Genomic DNA, 19,128 nt, shown 5'->3' on the forward strand with positions numbered 1-19,128 from the left:
TTAGGAAGCTGAACAAAAATGCATTGGTTTGGTTTCAGCTGTCTAATCAAGTGGAGTCTGCTCCCTCCTGCAGTCAGCGTTTCCTGGTGTGTGCAGGAGGGCTGTGGAAGAGAGGGGAACTGTAGCTTCTTGAACATGAAACAAGGAGAAGCTGGGGAGGCAGAAAAAATTTTAACGAGCCAGAGACCTTTCCTGATCTCTTGTCATTCTTCTGCCCTCCCCACTTTGTTGCTCTAGCCGCCGATCTTCTGCGTGACTTCATGTTTGCAATCCTGGCAGCCTCAGGACTCCTGATGGCTGTGTTTGCTTGCAGAGCTGCCCTTACTGCATATCTCTGTCTTCATGACTTAAAAGCTAATGTGACCTCTGTAGCTGCATAACTATAAATCCAGGTTTGTACTTGGCCCACGTGGTGTGTTTCTCCGATACGCACCAGGGACTGTAAGAGAAGCAGAGATTCTCGTGTGATAGTCTTCAAAATGAAGTGGCCCTTGAAGTTATGCTTTCAAACTTCAAACACTTGCGGGAATTATTGCTCTGAGCTTTTTTCCTGTTTGGGGTTTTCAGGTCTTTATGACACTAAGGCAAATGGAAGGAGAATGTGTAATTTTGTTTTCCATTTATTTTGAGAGTCTTTCTGCATTTTTGCATGACGTGGTTAGTTTATATATGATTTTGATTACTACTGGCAGGGTTACCTGAGGACTGATTCTCTCATGGAGGGAAGTTTCTACTACCATTCTATCAGCAATTCTGTTAGGTGACTCCAATAGTGATTTGTACCTTAAAATTTTGCAGTCTGTCTTTAGAATCTTGAAAAGTCCAGTCGTGTGCATTTACCTTTCTGAATCTCAGTCCAAAATTGCTTTAGCAGAGAAATAAATTCCACAATTCTCATGTTAATCTGAACCCACTATATATATAAGTATTTATGTAAGACAAAATTGAAAGTAGTGGGGATGCTAAAAAGTTCTTTGAATGTGTATGTAAACGTTTGCATACAAGATCTTAAAGGGTTTAGCTGTCACTGTGAGGTTACTAGGATTTTAAAATATTTTTTTTTAAGGATAGGATGTATTACCCCATCTACATTATCTCATTTTGCTAGGAATGTAAACGCATTTGTGACATTTTGGATGTTGGTAACGCAACAGAACTAGAGGCTCCCAGCTCTCGTGTTTTAGCCTGAACCCACAAGACTGGTATAATTTCAAGATTACAAGAGGCATCGCATGTGAGTGCCAAGATGCTGGAAATCTTGGAAATGTATCTTGTTTAGAAATACTCAGCCATGATTTCCTAGAGTTGTTCTTTACAATAAGTTTTTTTAAAAAGTCATTACCAGGCATGTCGGTACAAAGACGGTCCCTTCAGAACTGAGCTGCTGTTGTTTTTCCTTGGCCATCTTTATGTTCCTGTCATTAGTGCTCAGGTCCTGCAGAAATGGCAAGATTCTGCCCATGTGTTTCTGATGGCAGAATAACGAGATGCCTTTAGTTAAATAGCTCAAATTGTTCACATTGGCATCCAAATAGTCCTCATTAGGCTTGCAATATTAACACATTGAGATCAGCTGAGTCAGTGTCTTTGAGTAACTGCTTCAAGTTGTTTTCAGGCTGGAGAGGATTTTGTAGGTTCACAATTGGAAAGGTGGGTTTTTGCATCCACGAGGGCAGACTGGCAATGTATCTCTTTTGATCTAACCTCTGTAGGTCATCATAGATTAAATGTCACAGCAAGGTTATTCCCTAATTGATTATAATGTCAAAACAGAGGTGCGTGATGTTAGGTGAAGAATAAGCTCAAGGAGATGAGTGATTTCTGAAGATGTGAAGTTTTAGCTCTGCATGTAACTGGTTGAGCTGAGAAAGTTGCTGGAAACCACCTGAGACAAACCAGATGACCTTGAGCATGGCGTGTGACTGGTTTGCCTCATTCTTCATTATGAGAACTGGCAAATAAAGGTAATGAAATAAATGCAACAATAAGTAGAGCTGACCTCCCAGGAGGGGAGGAACCAAATTGCTGCTACTATACTGAACATTCCTGAGGAAATTAATTGCACATCTCTCTTCTGCATGACCCTTGAGATCTGCATGCTGCATATGATCATTCTTGGGGAAAGACAGCTCTTGAAATGATGTTGCTGGCAGGGACCACAGTCACCTGAGTGTGAGAAAGAGAGAAACAGTAACTAAAGCAGTCGTTATTTGTTTTTTCCTAATTGACAAAGGCTGGATTTGTTTCACCATTAAGGAGTTTGAACATGAGCTTGCAGGTTTCTGTGCACCTTCTCTGCTGGAAAGCAGGGAAAATAAGACATAAGATGCATGATATTGAAATAGCGAACTTTGCGCTGGGCTGAGAATGTACGGACTCCTACATGTGCTGCCAGCCAGATGTGAGTAATGCAGACGTTTCCTCTTTGGACGGTTATGAAGAGTTGATGCATTCTTTCTGCAGAGAACAGGAAGGATGATGCTGAGTATTTGCACATTGGCTGAGAAGCCTGTTGTGTAACACTTTAGTTCCCAGTTCAGCTTCGTGCTTGCCGTTGTCAACTGACGTGCCACCGATGCTCCTGGTGCGGTGGGAGAGCTGTGCTGTGGGCTGTCTCATATACCCAGTACCCCTACTGCACTCAGCAGAGCAAGCTTGTAGGCTCCTCCCTGTGAACGCAGCCAACCCTGGGGGTATTCTGTAGCAGCTATGGCCAGGCGGAACAACAATATATGCTTTTCCAGCTGCAGAGTTTAACTGCATCCCAAAGGATGGGAAATTTTATCAGAAGAACAGGAGTGCTTCAGAATGCGTTGAACTGCCAGACTGGCTCTGCACCAGGCTAAGGTCTGTGCTTAAGAAGAGACTGGCTCCAGCATGGACAGGGAGTGACTTCAACTGTTAGAATAAAGAACGTGCAGAGAAGTTAAAGGTTGAATGTCTTTGGCAGAGGAAGCAAAACCTGCCTCCCGAGGTCATCCAAGCACGATAAATCCATGCAGTGTTCTAAGAGAGATTTCTTACTTGACTAATGCAGCAGAAGTTGAGCTGGGGATCTCCAGCTTCTGGGAAATGTGAGCTGGTGCAGCTTATAGTTAGTTCTATGACAGACTCAAATATGTTATAGATTGCTAGATTTGTCTTTGGTATCCTATAGAGGTTATTGTTAGGAGCAGCAGACATACCTACTGCATAGGACTGAGGGTGACTCTGAATCAAAAGGCTGCTTCTGATTCTTTGATTGGTTTTCAGATTGTTTAACTGTCCCATTTGACCAGGCTGCAGCTGCTTGGTTGATATTTCAGAAAGTTCGAATCAGTGGTGCTGGCATAATAGGATAGAGCTTAGCCAGTCCCTTTAACTTTGTATCTTGAATTGCAGAAGAAAATTCATTGTTTTCTCTGTGAGAGTTGGCACATTTCTGGACAGCCCATTCCTAACAGTCCTCAGTTTAGCCATTTTATCCACAAAGTGTGGAAAAGAGTTATAAATATAATTTAGGTCAGTAGTTGTTGATGGAGTTTCTTTTTAGTATTTCTGTATAGACTCAAGAGGAAAGACCTTTGTGCATTTAGAATATATTCTATGATAATGATTTGATTTTGAAACTTTAAAAAAAACAATTTATAAAAATGAGGAAAACCTCACATATGAGTCTTTTGTGTGGGAAGACCTGTGGATAGTAGCTACACAGGTCATCTCATGCCTTGTCACTGGGTTTGTGCACCATCTTCTGCATGACTTTGATGGAGTTTCTGTGCTCTCTTTTCCAGGCAGAACCCAGATATGCAGCTGCAGTTACAACAGAGACCACCTCACCACCACAGTCCAACTTCTTCCTTGACATCCCTGGGATCTTTGACTTTGCTTCAGTCTCCGCCACCTTCCAGGCTGTCCCCTTCCCAGCATCAGCAACCTCTGACTCCAAGCCAGGGAGATCCTGGCATTCTGCCACGGACCCAGCAGCCATTCTTGTCAAACCAAGTCCATCAGGGAGATTTGTACCGACTATGTCAGCCCTTCCTAGGCCCGCAGCAGCAGCAAGGAGATTCCTATTCAGTAATGTCCCGGGCTCAGCAGATACCTTCCCCATATCAGCAGATGCAAGTAGATCCTTTTGCCATAGTTTCCAGGGCCCAGCAGATGGTGGAAATCCTGTCCGAAGAGAACCGGTCTCTACGACAGGAGCTGGATGGGTGTTATGAGAAAGTAGCCCGGCTGCAGAAGGTGGGTGTTTCTGGATATCAGGCACTCTCCTGTGTCTAGTATCATCCATGACTGAATCATCTGATCTGCAACTGTTACATTCCTTGCTTAAGGGATTGATTATCTACTTTAGAGTCTTTTATATGCAGATTGATTAGTCTGTATCCTGTCCCTTCAGGCATCAGCTTAACTTTGTCAGAAGGCAGAATCACAACCTTCAGTTTTATTCTGACAGTTTATTGACCATGCTCAGAGGAGCATCCTCATCAGCTGCCTTGAACAGGCCTACTGCTTGGCTTGCTTGGTTAAATTAAAGCTAGTGTTCTTATGTCCACGATAGCAGGGGCTTCATTGTCCCATCAGTCTAAAAGACTTTAGAGGCTGCAGGAAGGGCCTGTTGGAAAGTACATGAGACCATAGTCACTCAAAGAGGCAACAGGGGACATTGCTACAAAACTGGTTGGTAGGACAGTGTGCGAGGCAAGTACTGCTGCTACGGCTTCATAAAAGAGACTTGGACTGCAGGACTGACACTAACACTTCTTTTGTCACTCTCTCAGTACTATGCATCTTCCACAAAAACTTAGTATCTTGTTTTGGATCGAGCTATTTGCTACCTTTGGCTTTATGAAACAAGTAGAGTAAGTGATGCTAAAATGTTTTTAAAAAAAAGTCCCAGTGAGACCCATCATTAACGTGCATGTGTAGAGGTATTTTCATTGCAGCCTCATAGAAATAACTTGTTGATGACCAGTGGTTTAAAGCTGTGCAGCAGGCCAGTTTTGCTTTTTGCCTTGCAGTTGTGAAAAGGGTGATGCGACTTGCAATTTAGGACTTTGTGGGCCTTGCTGTGCTTGTTGCACTGAGCAGTCTCCAGGGCCATAAAAATCTGTGGCTGCTCAAAACACTTCTTTGAGTTCAGGTGACCAGTGTGGCTTTCCACACTCTGTTCCCTATGTTACCTCTTTCCAGGGACATATGTTCATTTTGTTGTATTTTTCTGGGAAGGTTCCTGGCCAGGAAATGCTTTAGAGAAATGTTTGACAGCTTCCTGGTAATGAAAGATGGATAAAAATGTGCTTCCCTCCACCCCGCTGTTGGGTCACTTGCTGTAGGCAGTGCTGATGGAGTTTGCAGTTCTGTGGATCCATACTTCCATAGCAGTGCAAGCCATGCCTGTTAAGGAGAGTTAAAAGTGAATCTCCTTCTGCTCTGGATGATCAGAGAAGCTTTACACTGAAGGCTAGGAGGATGGATAAAACATATTTTACTGCAAATGTTTCCCTCCCCCCACTTTAGTAAACTGAATATTTAAAAGCACAACTAAGTTGTAGAAATGTGCACAGAGAAGATGTGGAGGTTTTATTGTGAATGTTGGACCATAACAATTACAGAGCTGCAGAGTTCATCAGAAATGCAGCATTGCTGCTGGCATTTTTTTAGCATAGTTTTGTCTGCCTTTCTTGTTGTATTTTACTTAACCAACTTGATGCCACATTAGCTATTTATATAAGCACTTCTCACTCAAACTAGTAAGAGTGCCAAACTGCCCCAGTCTTAGAAAAAATGAGATTACATTTGCACTTCTTCGATTTGGTATATTTATGCTTTCATCATATCAGGGAAACAGAGCTAGAGTCTGGAAGGAGAGTCCAGATCTTTTTTTCAGCCATTGGTATTTTTTATACAGAAGGATCCATCACAAACCTGAGACTGTTGTTTCACTTGATGTATAGCTGTAGGTTTCTTTCAATAAAGAAAACTGGAGAGAAAGTAATCTGCTTTCTGAGACTGAACAAATTGTAGTGATAAAACAGTAAGTGCTTGTTTTCACTTCCACTGCAGCTGGAAACAGAAATTCAGCAAGTTTCAGAGGCATACAAAAACCTGGAGAAGTCATCCTCTAAGCGGGATGCCCTGGAAAAGGCCATGAGGAACAAACTGGAAGGAGAAATTCGTAGGCTTCATGATTTCAACAGGGATCTGAGAGGTGAATGAAGTAAAACTTGGGTTCTTCATGTTTTGCTTTTTGTTGTTGTACTCACTTGGCAGGACAGTGTTTTGCCGCAGAATTCACTGTGTGTGTCATCACAACTAGTATATGACAGAATTCTCAGGTATAGTCGGTAGTTTGAGATTTTAATGGCTTGCTGAGAGTGTGGAAAAGACAGGTTTAGGAGAGTGCTGTAGTCTCTCATTTCCAGCCTGTTTCTCATTGAGAAGAAACATGTGATAAGCCAAATACCATAAACCAGATGCAAGCCTGGAATTCTCTCTTGTCTTATATCCTAGGCACAATTTGTACAATTTGTTTGGTTTATACAAATGGAAAGACGTTTTGCTGACTGCCTAATCCCACACCAGGCATGTTCACTTTATTTCCTGTCCAGTGACCCTTTTGCACTGACATACAAACTGCAGACTGTCTGTTCTTCCTGAAGGTCTTGTCATTTCTTATCAGCGTAGGCATCTGGTTTTTTGGATCTCCCTTCCTTTTCCAGAGTGAGATGTTATTAGTGTCTGGTTTTTGCTAAGAGGCTGAGGCAGTGTGACAGCTGGCAGGGGAGAGTGATGTTGAAGGGTATTTGACCTTAACATGGGTAAAAGTTTAAGCATTAGTTTGAAAGGGAAAAAAAAAAAATCTGCAATTTGAGATGTGTTAAGGATGCACAATCAGTCAGTCAAACTGTAAGTTTGATTTGTTTATGAAAGCCTTCTGATTGTCCTACGTGTCATCTCTTCTCACTGCCCCTAGTCTCCTACTAAGAATGTGTTCCCAGAAATTGTTTTGCATCCAAGAAGTAAGGCCATACAGTGCCCAGTGCTATCCAGGACAGTACACAAAGGCCTGCGTTAAATAATCTTACTCATAATAAAACACAGCATAAGCATTTCAGTCTTATTTTCGTAGACTGATACAAATTTCTAACAGCCTGCAGCAGAAGAACTGTTAAGCTGTCTTTAGGGTTTTACACCTTTCCCTAAAGTCAGGTAATTGAAACAGTGATTTAATCTTCTAGCTATTAAGATTTAGTGGATAATTATAAGGCAATCTTTTAATTGCATGGTGAGATTTATTTGGGTGGAAAAAATAAGGTGTCTTATTTTTAAAAAATGGAAAAAATAAACTTCTAATTTCTTTGGAACTTTAACCTGTTTTGTCTCACTGAGAGTATTTTCTCAAGGACATAATTAGAAACATTGCAAAAGTGAGTGCTAGCTTCTGATGGGCTTTTAACTTTTGGCTGTGTAGAATTAGGAGATCCATTCCCCTAGCTTGCATTAGAAATGTCCTGAGCAGACATGACTTGATGCTTGAAAGTTTTAATTACTTAGTGTTCCTTTTGTTGAAAATTCTTGCAGAACGTATGGAGACAGCCAACAAGCAGCTTGCGGAGAAAGAATTTGAGGGGTCTGAAGACAATCGGAAAACCATCTCTCAACTCTTTGCACAAAGTGAGTTACGCAGTCATTATGGGTCAGTAGAAATGCTCCAGTCATCCTGGGAATGATAATAATACAGCAGGTTGGCATAGTTCAGAGCTGTCGGTTTTCTACTGGGAGAGAAATCAGGACAGTGACAGTCCAAAACTGGCAGTGGAGAAAGGAGGAAGGATTCAAGAATTCCTTTTCTGTCAGTACATAAAGTCCATCTGATGGCGTTTATTAGAGATCTTGGGGCAAATTTAGTTTGCAGTTGAACTGTAAAATTAGTGTTTACCCCATAATGTACAGGATATTTTTTCCACCCATTTTGTCCCCTGAAATTTGGAATTAAACCTTTCCAGGCTGACAAGAGTCCTGGCATGAGTTAAGGCCAGTGGGACTGGAACCTGATAGGCCTCCTGTCTCTTTCCTCTTTAATTTGCTACTGCCCTATCCAGTTCAGCAAAAATAAAAAGGATGAACACTGCCTGCAGTAAGCTGGGCTGGGTAGGGGTCATGAATTCTGTCCACAGCAGTGGATTTATCACCAGGCAAACCAAAATGAGGGATGTGAAATGCTGCTTTTTCTTTGTACTGAACTGTCTTGAGGCCGATGGCAATGAGCCAACTTTTCTCTCATCCCAGAGTGTACTCCACCCTTCTGACAATGCTCACTTTTCTCCAATTGTTATATAAAAAGGTAATGCAATAAAATTGCAAAATAGAGATTTTCTGTGTTGTAACACACAGTGCTTCTACTCTGACAAATGCTGGTATCCCTCTCTCATGTTGCCTTCAGCTTATGCCTTGTGGCTTACGTTGCAAGCAGATGGCTGTCAGGGTGTGAATTCAAAACTCCTGGTGGCAGTGGAAAGTCTGTGAGTTTAGTCTCACATTCAGACTGATTGGGTGGACTTTGAGGTTCATAGGTTCACCCAGAGAGGTGGGAAGATCAAAGCAGCGAGGCCTCACATTCAGTTTCTCCCTTTGGATGAACATGGAAACCACAGTGCTACATTTCATCAGTCCCAGCATTTCTAGGGGTGCATTAGGCACTTCTCAAGTGAAGCAGTACTCATCTGGGGAGAAGTCTGAAACAAAAAACATCCAAAAGCCTTACTGCAAGCACTTAGAGATTAACAAACAGACTGCTTGCTGGCACTGATTGATACCCGCTGGCATAATGCCACCTTGTCTCATCTCTACCCATTTTCTGCAATACATTTTATCGTGCTAACACTGTCAGCAGCTCATTTCCTGGGTGGAGGAAAAAATACTGGGATGAGAGAGATGGGGAAAAGAATAGGCAGATGGTGACATTAGCCTTTTTCATTGTGTCTTATGCCACAGGTTAGCTCTGAGTTTGCAGTCAGGGTTTGCTCTGCAGAGTTCTGGGTGCTGTTGGTGGACAGGTTTGTTTTGCAACCTGTGTGTGGGCTGCATTGATTCCCTAGCAGAAGGGAATCTTTAGCTACTCTGTGTTGCTAAAGCTTTGCTTCTGGCTCTCTGCTGGCAGAAGAAAGGGAATAATTGTGGTCCTGTAAATATAGCTATGCACATGCTTGCACAAACGGGCCTGTGTACTCCATATGCAGTCTGTCCTAACACCCAGGATCTAGTTCCTGTTTTTCAAGCCTTCCACTCCTTGTCCTCATTCCTTTGTCATGGGATATTGGTTTCTGGAATGCAGTTTCTCTGGTGTCATCAGTGCTGGGTGTAGATCACTCCAGGGAGTATTCTGTGGTTATGTATCCAGCAAGTGCGTTAATGTTATCATTGTAGCTGGTTGGCTTGAGCTGGGAATGGCAACATATACAGAGGACATCAGCTCTGTGTTGTGGCTTTGCTTTACACTCCTGCGTGATAATTTCTCCAGTCCTTGGTTATTTTATCCTATTATTTTTTTTTTTTTATGAAGGCTGTTGCCCTGTTCCTGAAACACACAGCGTAGCTCTCCCACTAGGTCCAGCTCTTTTTGGAGAGCAGCAGCAAAGGACCAGCTGCTGTGCTTGGGGTGGCTTTAAAGCATCAGGCGTGAACTCTCAGAGCTGGGCAAAAGGCTTTCTTGAACTGCAGGTCTGCTTTGAACAGTGACAGAATAGATGTATGTGTCTCAGTTCTGGCCCAGGGGCTTGTTTTTAAGGGCAGTAGGGGAAGAGTGAGGAGTTCTCATTGCTCACTTGTTGTCTGACTCCTCTGATGTCCCACTTTGCTGGTAGTACCAACTGGATGTAACTTTGAGGAGGACAGCTGCCCCAGGCAGAGCAGCCTTCCTGTTTGTGGGGTCAGTTTGAAAAAAAGGAGCACAAATTTTCCAGGCACAGAAGCCTGCCATCTCCTGGGATATTAAAATTACCTAGTTTGTTTTCCACCACTGAAAGCTCAGAGGTAAAGAGGTGCGAAGTTTCACAAACCATCTGCATAATCAGAGCAAATTACCTAACTGTACTGAGCGATGCACCTTCTATTCCTTCTTGCTAGCATTGTGGCACATTGTCACTTGAAAGTACCATACTTGTTTTTCAGGGTTACAACTCCCCTTCCTTGAAAGCCATGTACCTTTTTTTTTTTTTTTCCTCCGTAGCATTAGATTTGCATTCTCTGTCTTGTGAGAAGTTCCAGTACAATCTTTCCTTCACCTCTGACGTGAAAGACTCCTGAAAGCTGGGTAGAGACGAGTGCTGTCCATTGATAGCTCTCACTTTGTTTTGATAGACAAGGAAACACAGCGGGAAAAAGAGAAACTGGAAATTGAACTGGCTGCTGCACGCTCCACCAACGAGGACCAGCGAAGACACATCGAGATCCGAGACCAGGCCTTGAACAATGCTCAGGCCAAGGTGGTGAAACTGGAGGAGGAGGTAAGGATGCTGGGAGAGAGAAATTAGGGTAGCTTGAGTTCCAGTAAAAGTGACTGTGGGAATGAGTTTGTCTTGTGCAAATTAGTAGGAAATCTGCTTGCTTCAAAGCTGTTTATATCGGCTTAGCTTTGTGTTGGTTAGCTAAACCACTGAACTGTGCACAGATAAGCCACAAATCTGTATTTCCTTGGAAGTGCTTTCGTCTAAGCAGCCATGTTTCGTTTTCTTTTTGTTTCAACTGGTAAAAGTGGGCTGGAACTGAAATCCCAACCCTGGCAACCTCCTGAACCTGGCAGAAATTCAGATCTGGATGGACTTTTAACTAATTTCAAATGAATGCAGCTTGTCCCCTTGCCAGGTGTTCCACTTACACCAGGTTATCGTGGTGTACACTGCAGATCACCACACGTGCCCAGTGTATGTAATAAGCTGGGCATGACCTTGGTTGTTTTCTCTCCTTTTCCTCCCAAGAGAGGATAATGCATTTGAGCTGCTTAGCTGGGCAGCTTTCACAGTACTTTCTTTTGTAGCCTTGTCCCTGCCACTCACACATGGCACTCACCTCGCTGCCCTTCTGCGTCATAGTGTCCGTCCTCTTTCCTCCCGCCTACTCCTTTCCTCTCAAAGGCTCCATTTCCCACTCCCAGCCTCTGCTTCCTTTATTCCTACTCTTCCTCCATAGAGAGCCTCTGGAGGAAATCTCATGACCAAGCACGCTTCCTCCACTGCAGATTTGTTCTCTCTTCCTTCAATTCTGCCATCTTCCTGCCTACTAGCATTCACCGTCACCTTCAGTCGAGCGCTGTACCTATATCCACCTGCATCTTGTTGTCTGCAGAGACGTTACTCAAACCCTCCACTTGTCTGCTTCTACTTCTCTCTCTGTTCAGGATCCCATTGTCCAAGAGAGATGAAATGATCAAATACAAAGCGAACATCCTCCTGTCTTGTCTTGCCTGCGTTCCTCCTCTCCCAGGTACAGATGTAGCTGCCTTCTGAATTTTAGCCTGCTTTTCTCTAAGCTCTGTGTTTGCCTCAGTAGCCCTTCCCCTGAGCCTTCCTGTGTTTCTTTCCCTGGTGTCCTTGATTTTTGTCCCTTGCAGTACCCTTGCTTTAATCTCTTCAGCTTCTTGGAAGCCCTCCCTGGGTTTCTCCCCTCCTGGATCATCTGTGCTCATTCAGGATGTTGTTGCAGGGCTACCTGCCATTGTACCTCCTTAGTCTTTCTCCCCCGTGCTGCACCTCACTTTCTTTTCTCCACCGCATCAAATTCAGGCAGTTCCTCTCCGCTTTCCAGGCCCCTCATGGGTTACCCAACCCTGTTTCTCTTCTCCCTTTGTTGCTGAGAGGCTGTCTTCTACCTTTGTCCTTCTCAGTTTCCAAGCACCCCTTCCTCCCCAGCGCAAAGAAGCACTTCCGTGCTTTCTCCCAGCCTGTCCTCACCTTCCCTGCAAACACTGGCAGGGCTGCTCTGAAGCACCCTTCTGTGATGCTCACAACATGTTTGGCAGGGGCTGGGCCCCAGAGCCTGCTGCCCTTCATGCTGACCCACAGAGCGCCTACTAGGCCTGCCTGGCGGGTGTGCTTCCACCCGCTGTCTCCTGTCCCAGGCTCAGGCTGTGGGCTTTGAGGGCAGGGAGTTTTCATTCTTCAGCGCTTAGCATCGTCAGGCTGTGGTCCATCACTGGTTCTGTGCAATACAAATTATAGTGACAGAAAAAGAAGAGTGGAGTCAGAGGACTGCTTAACTACTACTGGCCACATTCAGCCTTGCACGCAGTCGACAAGTCCACCGATTTCTCTAAAAATTGCAGCATCTCCTGGTAAGGCTGACTTGCACCTTTGTTGCTCAGGGGGACAGGGAGCGTTAGGTTGTAGGGTAATTTAAAGGTGACATGATTCTCTTTGTCTCTAAAACTGTTCTGTCACTTGATCCCGCAATGTATTGAGCTCTTCGGCTTTCATTCAGATTTCAGCACCTTATTACACTAAAAGTCTGATGTGTGACTGACTTTAAGTACACAGGACATCCTTCTGGATTCCCTGAAGCAACTCACTTGCTTGGAGTCAGCATGTATAGAGCTGCTGTGATCAGCTGGGGCCAGCACACACAGCACTCGGCTAGGTTGAACCTCTGTGTAGGCGCTAATAGTGGCTCCCTCACAGTAGAGTTGAAACCTTTAGGAGTAATAATAATTGTGTGTTTTCTTTTCAAAAGACCTGTCTCGTTTTACTGGAAGAATTGGGTTCGGGGCTGTGGCAAAGTATTTCTGCATAGGTAGAATAGTAAAATAGGTAAGTAACTCTGGGCTAGATGGCATGATAGCTTAAAAACCACGTGTGTGCTGATATAGAGTGGAATGCCCTGCATGAGGGCTTCTGGTCATTTGCATCCAACCTTTGCTCAAATCCCAGGGCGCATAGGAAGTGCCACCCTTCCTGCTGTAGATAAATATGGAAGCATCTCAGTGAGGGAGCAGGAATTAACTCTGTTTTTTCCTAGAGGTGAGGGGAAATAAGGGGAAACAGAAGGGGTAAAGAGTCACTTTTGCACGTTTCCCAAATCACTTTTTAATTAAATACTTAGGATTATAAAGCATTTGTTGCCTCATTAGTATTGAATTGTGGGAACTTCTCAAATCCCCGAGCTGTTTGGTAACTTTCCGAAAGAAAGCCAGGCAAGCTGTTCAGTGCTCAGGGCACCATTTAGAAGGGACTGTAAACGTCAGCCTGAGTTAGTGACATTCAGTAACCAGGATATATATGAGCAATTTGTCAATTATTTGTTTTATTCCTGCCAGCTTAATCTGAGTTACTAGTCCCTGTAATTGTCAGGATTTCCAAACTAGTCCTGCAGAAGAGGGTGGAGTTTCTTATGCTGGCAGCCACTCTGGCTCATGGCCTGTGGGGGGTGTGCGTATTTCAGTTGTTGCATCCTGTAATGTAAGTTTTCAGCCTTTTTTTTTCCTCCTTCCGTTTTGACTTTCTATTGAGCTGAGTTACCCTGCCTTATATGCACCAGATCCTTTATAAAAAGAACATTTCTGTTCTAATGAGAGCTATAAGCCATATATCACTACAGCTGGATTTAAATACTGCATTGAAATTGGAACTTCCAGATTTTTTTTTAAGTCTTTTGCCTGAATTGCCAGTTTGGACGAAACCACCCATGTGTAAACTGTAGGTGCGTGTGCTCCTATGGAGCTTAGAGAGCTTTTATATGTATTGGATTTTAACATCCAAGTTAGAGGGAAAAAAGAGATAAAGGGATGCTAAATGTGATGGAGAAAGGAATGATCTTGGAGATACTAAAGTATGGTTTGAAACAGTTGTAAGTAAAAGTAGGCATTCATAGAATCCTTTCCCTGGTTCGTTAGCAAGGGTGAAATGACTCTTCAAATTTAGAACAAGCTGCCATTAAAGCTTTTGATAGAGTGGAGTTTATTTCTGCAAAGTGCTAAAAAGGGCGAGTGATCATGAGTACTTAAAACAAACTTAAATATGGCTACGAACAGACTTGCTAAGTATGTATGCTTTATATGTAATATTTAAACTTTACTCCTTCTGCACTTTACATAAAGATACTCAGTTATTAACCCCTATTTTCACTTCTCCATTTCCATTCTTCCCTTTAGTAGATGTTCCACAGTTATGCATGTCAGCAGCTTATTAAAATTGTTTTTTGTGAAGTATTAGTCTGTGGTTTTGAAAATCAAAACCCTTGAGATTTATTTCAAATTTATTGCATGTAATTAAAATAATGGAATATATTTGAGGTAAAACGCGTGTTGGCTTAAAAACATATATCACAGTCAGAAATGGTTAGTGATAATAATATTTGCAGCTAAAGCAATGAGAAAGCCTGATTTTGGAGCGTGGATTGCCATGATGGCAATTTTGATGGAAGCATTTGGTTGGCTGCAGTGTGCAGCAGGTTTGTAGCTGGTAGATGGTCACAGATGGCCTGTATGTGTGAGCTCTGAAAATAGTCACGTTGCCATGATTCAACCAACATCTGCTAACATAAACCTTGAGAGCCTTCGGCAAACAGAGAGCAGATAGTTAAACTTCGCTTTGCTCTGGGCCAAAGGCAGAATTGCTGGGTTTACGGAAAGGACCATCTTGACCAGCCCGAGAGACTGGGTAAGCACTGCCTTATTGTCGAGTCCTTACCAGGCTTGTAATATTGCAGCAGCGAGTTTGGTGCCAAATACTTTATCTAACCACAACTGCTGGATGTAGAGGGTACAATTGCTACTGTTTTTACACTAATAAAAAAAAAAAAAAAAAAAAAAGAATTTCCAGAACTTTTATTGAACTTGGTCATTTCTACTTACCCTGGTTAATTCATACCATGGAAGACCACACTTCAACTTAAAAAAAGTTTGTGGGTTTTTATATAGTAGTGTAACTTGTACTCCTTTGCTCCACCGCTTTACAAACCACTGTTTTAATGCGTGCCTTAAGGAGACAGCTTTGAAAAATAGCGACTACCACTAAGAAGCTATAAATACCTGCTCTCTGCCATCCTCATGCACACACCTTGCAATGGAAGGAGAAGCCAGACAGGATGTCTGCTTGGTGCCGACTGGGGGCTGGCGAAGGGAAGAAGCTGGAATGAAATATGTTTTCTAAAAGTGCCTTGTATTTAGAAGCTGTAAGATCTTTCAGCCATCAGAATTCAACATAAACCAGATATTAAAGCTAAGATAGTATATTCATTTCCCACTCAGCTATTGTGGAGAGAAATAGCACACTGTTTCTGATAACACTGAGGGTTCTGTCTGTGGGGAAATGTAGCAACGTTCATTTCCAAATGACATCTATTGTACTTCATACGCTGTGTCTGAGATACTTTCAGAACAGAGCTCTGGCTTGTAGGGAAGAGACCCAAAGGAGAGTTTGTGTGCTTGAAAGCTTGTCTTGTTTTTCTCCAGTCACTTCTCTGGGTCTATAAAAAGATACTCCTAGCCTCCACAGCTTTGTCTCACTTAGACTCTCAGAGCTACATAACCACTCCTTTCAGGACAGAGATGCTTTTAAAGGGGACACTTTTTGGATGGCGTATCATTCGTTCATGGATGGGTAGGAAGGAGAACTCCCTCTCTTCCATGTAACTAGTATGCGTGTGTGTCTTTTATGACCTGCATTCTTGTAACAGCGCAGCACTGGCTTTTTATTGCCATGTCGTTACCTCTCATATTCTGTCTGTTAATAATTTTCCAGAGGTGGCTTCAAGAGTTATAACTTATTTTAACACAAACGGAGAGATGACATTATGACATTCCCATGCAACAAGCACAATTCCCTAGCAAGAGGATACTGTTACCAAATTGTTTCAGCATGAGTTCTTGCTGAGGCCAGTGGCGCCTTATTGGGCCTGAATTCTAACAAACTGAGGGTTCAAGGCATCCTAGAGGAATATATTCCAACTGCAAGAGGGAGAGGTGGTTTAAATGTGAATGTGCTTGCTGTCTTTTTTTTTTGTCTTTTTTTTTTTTTTTTTTACTACATTTCTGCCATAGCAGGCAAATTCTTGTGGGGGAAATACATTTTCAGCGCATCTGAATGGATTCAGCTTTAGGATAAACCCAGAATGTCATGAAAACACCCTGAATATATTAAACAAAGGACTTTGAAGACATCAGAAATAGTGGGTGGGAGACAAGCAGATGCTGACAAGTGTTACCAATTTACTGAAATAGGAGGTGTCCTAGATGAGGAGGGTAATGGCTGACTTTGTCAAAATGCCTGGGAGAGTTTCTGAATCATTGCTAGCCTTGCAGGAAGTCTTCTCTTCTTCCCCAGAAAAACTGTTTGCTGAGTAACACATCTGGAAGCGCTGAATCTCTTTACAAAAGATCCTTCCTTCCCCCTCACCTGGTAGGTGCAGGACTGCATTTGCCCTGCAGAGGCATCTCCAGTCCGGAGGATGTTACAGCCTCTACCTCCCTTGCTTCTAGTGCCTTGACAGTGAAAATTCCTCATTCCTGTATGTCCCTGCTCCCTGTGCTGTGTGCATGAAACCTCCGTGCCCTCCTCAAAGCCTTTCTTCTGCAAGCACCTGGCTTCCCTGAAAGAGATTGCATGGCTTGTGGAAGCCTAAATCAAACCAAGGAACAGGATTTGTTTGGCTTTTAGAATGTTAATCCCTTTTCTGCTGGGCAGTTGTGGTAGTAATCAAAGGTCCCTGTTTCTGACAGGAACACTTTGTCCTTGGCCATTGGTTTTAGACCATGCAAATGCTCTCTGTGGCAGAGAAGGCTGCGGATTGCCTGCAGCCAGGCATTCCGTTGTCTTAGGAAGTCTTTTCTCCTGTGAAAAGTTTCTGAGGACCAGTTTCAGTTTTCTAGGTTTAGTGGATCTGTTTAATAATTTCATCCCTGTGCGTTTAGAGTGGTTGATTCCTTTTCCATTTCTGGAAGCCCTGCAATTTGGTGATAGCGGTGTGCAGATGTTTTCAGGCAGTAAATCTTTCTAACTTGGAAACAGATTGCTCTTCAGGTCAGCCAGACTCTTGTGAGCCGTGAAGCCTCTGAATCCCAAGAGTGTCCTCCTTCTCCCGTCTGGCTCTGAACTGCAGAAAGCAATCTTGACAAGGGTTAGAGGAAATAAAATGAAGACAGAAATACTTGATTGGGAGGCCAGGAAATCTTTCAGGGGTATTCCCTGCATCAATTCACACTTCTGCGTACTAGATATCTGCAGAATCCCAAGCTAGTCCTTGCCTTCTTTATTTTTCTTGTCCTCAGTCTTGTTGCAGCATTTACGTAAACATCGTAGTGGATGTGGACTGGAGAGTGACTGCTCTTGTTTACAATGGTTTAATTAGAAAATCTTGTTGATAGAGTTAAAGCCTGACCTCTGATCCTTGGTTAGGACATTTTCCAAAGCAGTCAGGGATTGACTTGGAGAAGGTATGCACATGATTAAAGTTGTGCTTTAGAAAATGCTGGGAAGGGAAGCAGTCATGCTGAATTGCTCTGCTGTGCTTCCAGATGTGCACTGAGGTTATTTGAGATCTTACTGTCTTAAAGAGGTGTTATAATAAAGATGTTATTATGAGTAAAATGCCCTTCATTTTCAGAGCACCCTTCAAGGCAAAACAGTTATAATACATTATGTGAGCATGAGCTTGCTTCTTAGTTAAATGCACTACCATCAAAGGAAAATTACTATCTTGTAAAATTTATTTAAAATTATATACTGAAGGGCGTGACCGCATCTCTGTAAAGCTTCAGGAGTGAACTCTTATCTAGAGCACGTGTTCACTGCAAGGCTTGTAGAGGAGAGAATTCCAGCATCCTTTGATGCCATCTCCCCCATGGTAGGTGTTACTGTGGCCCTTGGCACTGAGCAGCCAGTTTTAGTTCTTTGCTGGAAGAGAGAGGGTGGGGAATCCATGGCAAATGACCAAGAACAAGCCTCAGCATGCTGCCTTTTTTTCTTCCTCCCATTTCACTTATGTCTGCAGCACCCTGGCAATACTCAGGAAACTGTTTCCAATTCCTGTCTTAGGAAAACACCATCATACTCTCAATTTATGGTAATGAAATCCCTCTGTGCTTGCAAGAATTATTACTGATCCTCTTTACACTGAGAGGACAGAACAAGTCAGAAAGATTTATTAAAAAAAAAAAAAAAGTAATATTGGATTTCACTGCTACCAGTCCTGGAGGATCCTGATTCACAGAAAGGTAAATTGTTCCTCATAAATACTTGCAGTCACAGAGATGGCAGAGCTGGAAATGAATGAAACTGTCAGAATATGCAGTGAGTTGACTGAGTGCAGCCAGTGCATGAAATTAAGCAGTCTCATATATAAAGAATAATTGTGTCAAAAGACACATTAGGAAAGCTGAGTTGTCTGGAGCATATACATGCCTTTAAAGCTTCCTGAACATCTGTGTTCCAAAAAAACTGAGAATGATTTGAGGGATTCCTCAATTAATTCTGTTTTTAAGCCATTAAATAAAATACACATGCAAACCCCAAATTTGCTAACATTCCTAATTCTTCCTGGTGCTGGAAGATGTATTTTGTGAAGGGGGAAGAAAAAAAAAAAAAGAAGTTGTCTTTATGAAAAGCCACTGAACAGGCCGTGCCTGTACTTTAGGTCTGGTGCATGAGTTAGGCATGTGCAGGCAGTGCTGGTAAGTTGGGCAACAGCTTGTGTTGCAACGTTTCACCTGCAGGTTTGGCTGATGGGAGCATTTTCAAAGTGAATGTTTCAGTGGAATTTTTGTGTCCTAATTCTTTTTTGGCTGGGCTCTTGGTATTCTTTGAATGCAGGCCAAAACGTTAATCCACGCATATGCATACTCAGGTTTATTAGTTATGAAACTAGTGAAATGTTATCGGCAGCTGCTTTTGCGAGGGAAGTTGTACCTGTGCGTTAAAAAACTTTTCAGAAATTTGAATGCTTTGTGGTAGGTAATAAGAGACCAAATGTACGTCCTTCCTTGATTTTTTTTTGTACAGAAGAGTGGGGGACAAGAGCTGATTTTCAAGAGATTATTATTCAGCTCGATGCATGTGGGCTCGATCTTCAAGGTCTTTTCCAACCTAAATGATTCTATGTTTCTATGATATTTTGCTGCTAGCGAGTTTATTAGGTTGTTCCTTACTCTTGTCT

General features: G+C 42.8%; 1 protein-coding gene across 4 annotated transcripts in view; it reads left to right on the top strand.

The window, feature by feature from the left end:
- The window catches only part of AMOT (angiomotin), a 61,225-nt gene that overhangs the window by 31,649 nt on the left and 10,448 nt on the right, over positions 1 to 19,128 (top strand). For all 4 annotated transcript variants that reach the window (XM_040614491.1, XM_040614492.1, XM_040614490.1 and 1 more), the window contains 4 exons: positions 3,774 to 4,227; positions 6,052 to 6,196; positions 7,570 to 7,662; positions 10,348 to 10,493. In XM_040614491.1, the coding sequence (XP_040470425.1) occupies positions 3,774 to 4,227; positions 6,052 to 6,196; positions 7,570 to 7,662; positions 10,348 to 10,493 (838 nt within the window). The remainder of the gene's footprint in view (positions 1 to 3,773; positions 4,228 to 6,051; positions 6,197 to 7,569; positions 7,663 to 10,347; positions 10,494 to 19,128) is intronic.

Source organism: Falco naumanni, chromosome 14, assembly GCF_017639655.2.
Source record: "Falco naumanni isolate bFalNau1 chromosome 14, bFalNau1.pat, whole genome shotgun sequence".
NCBI lineage: Eukaryota > Metazoa > Chordata > Aves > Falconiformes > Falconidae > Falco > Falco naumanni.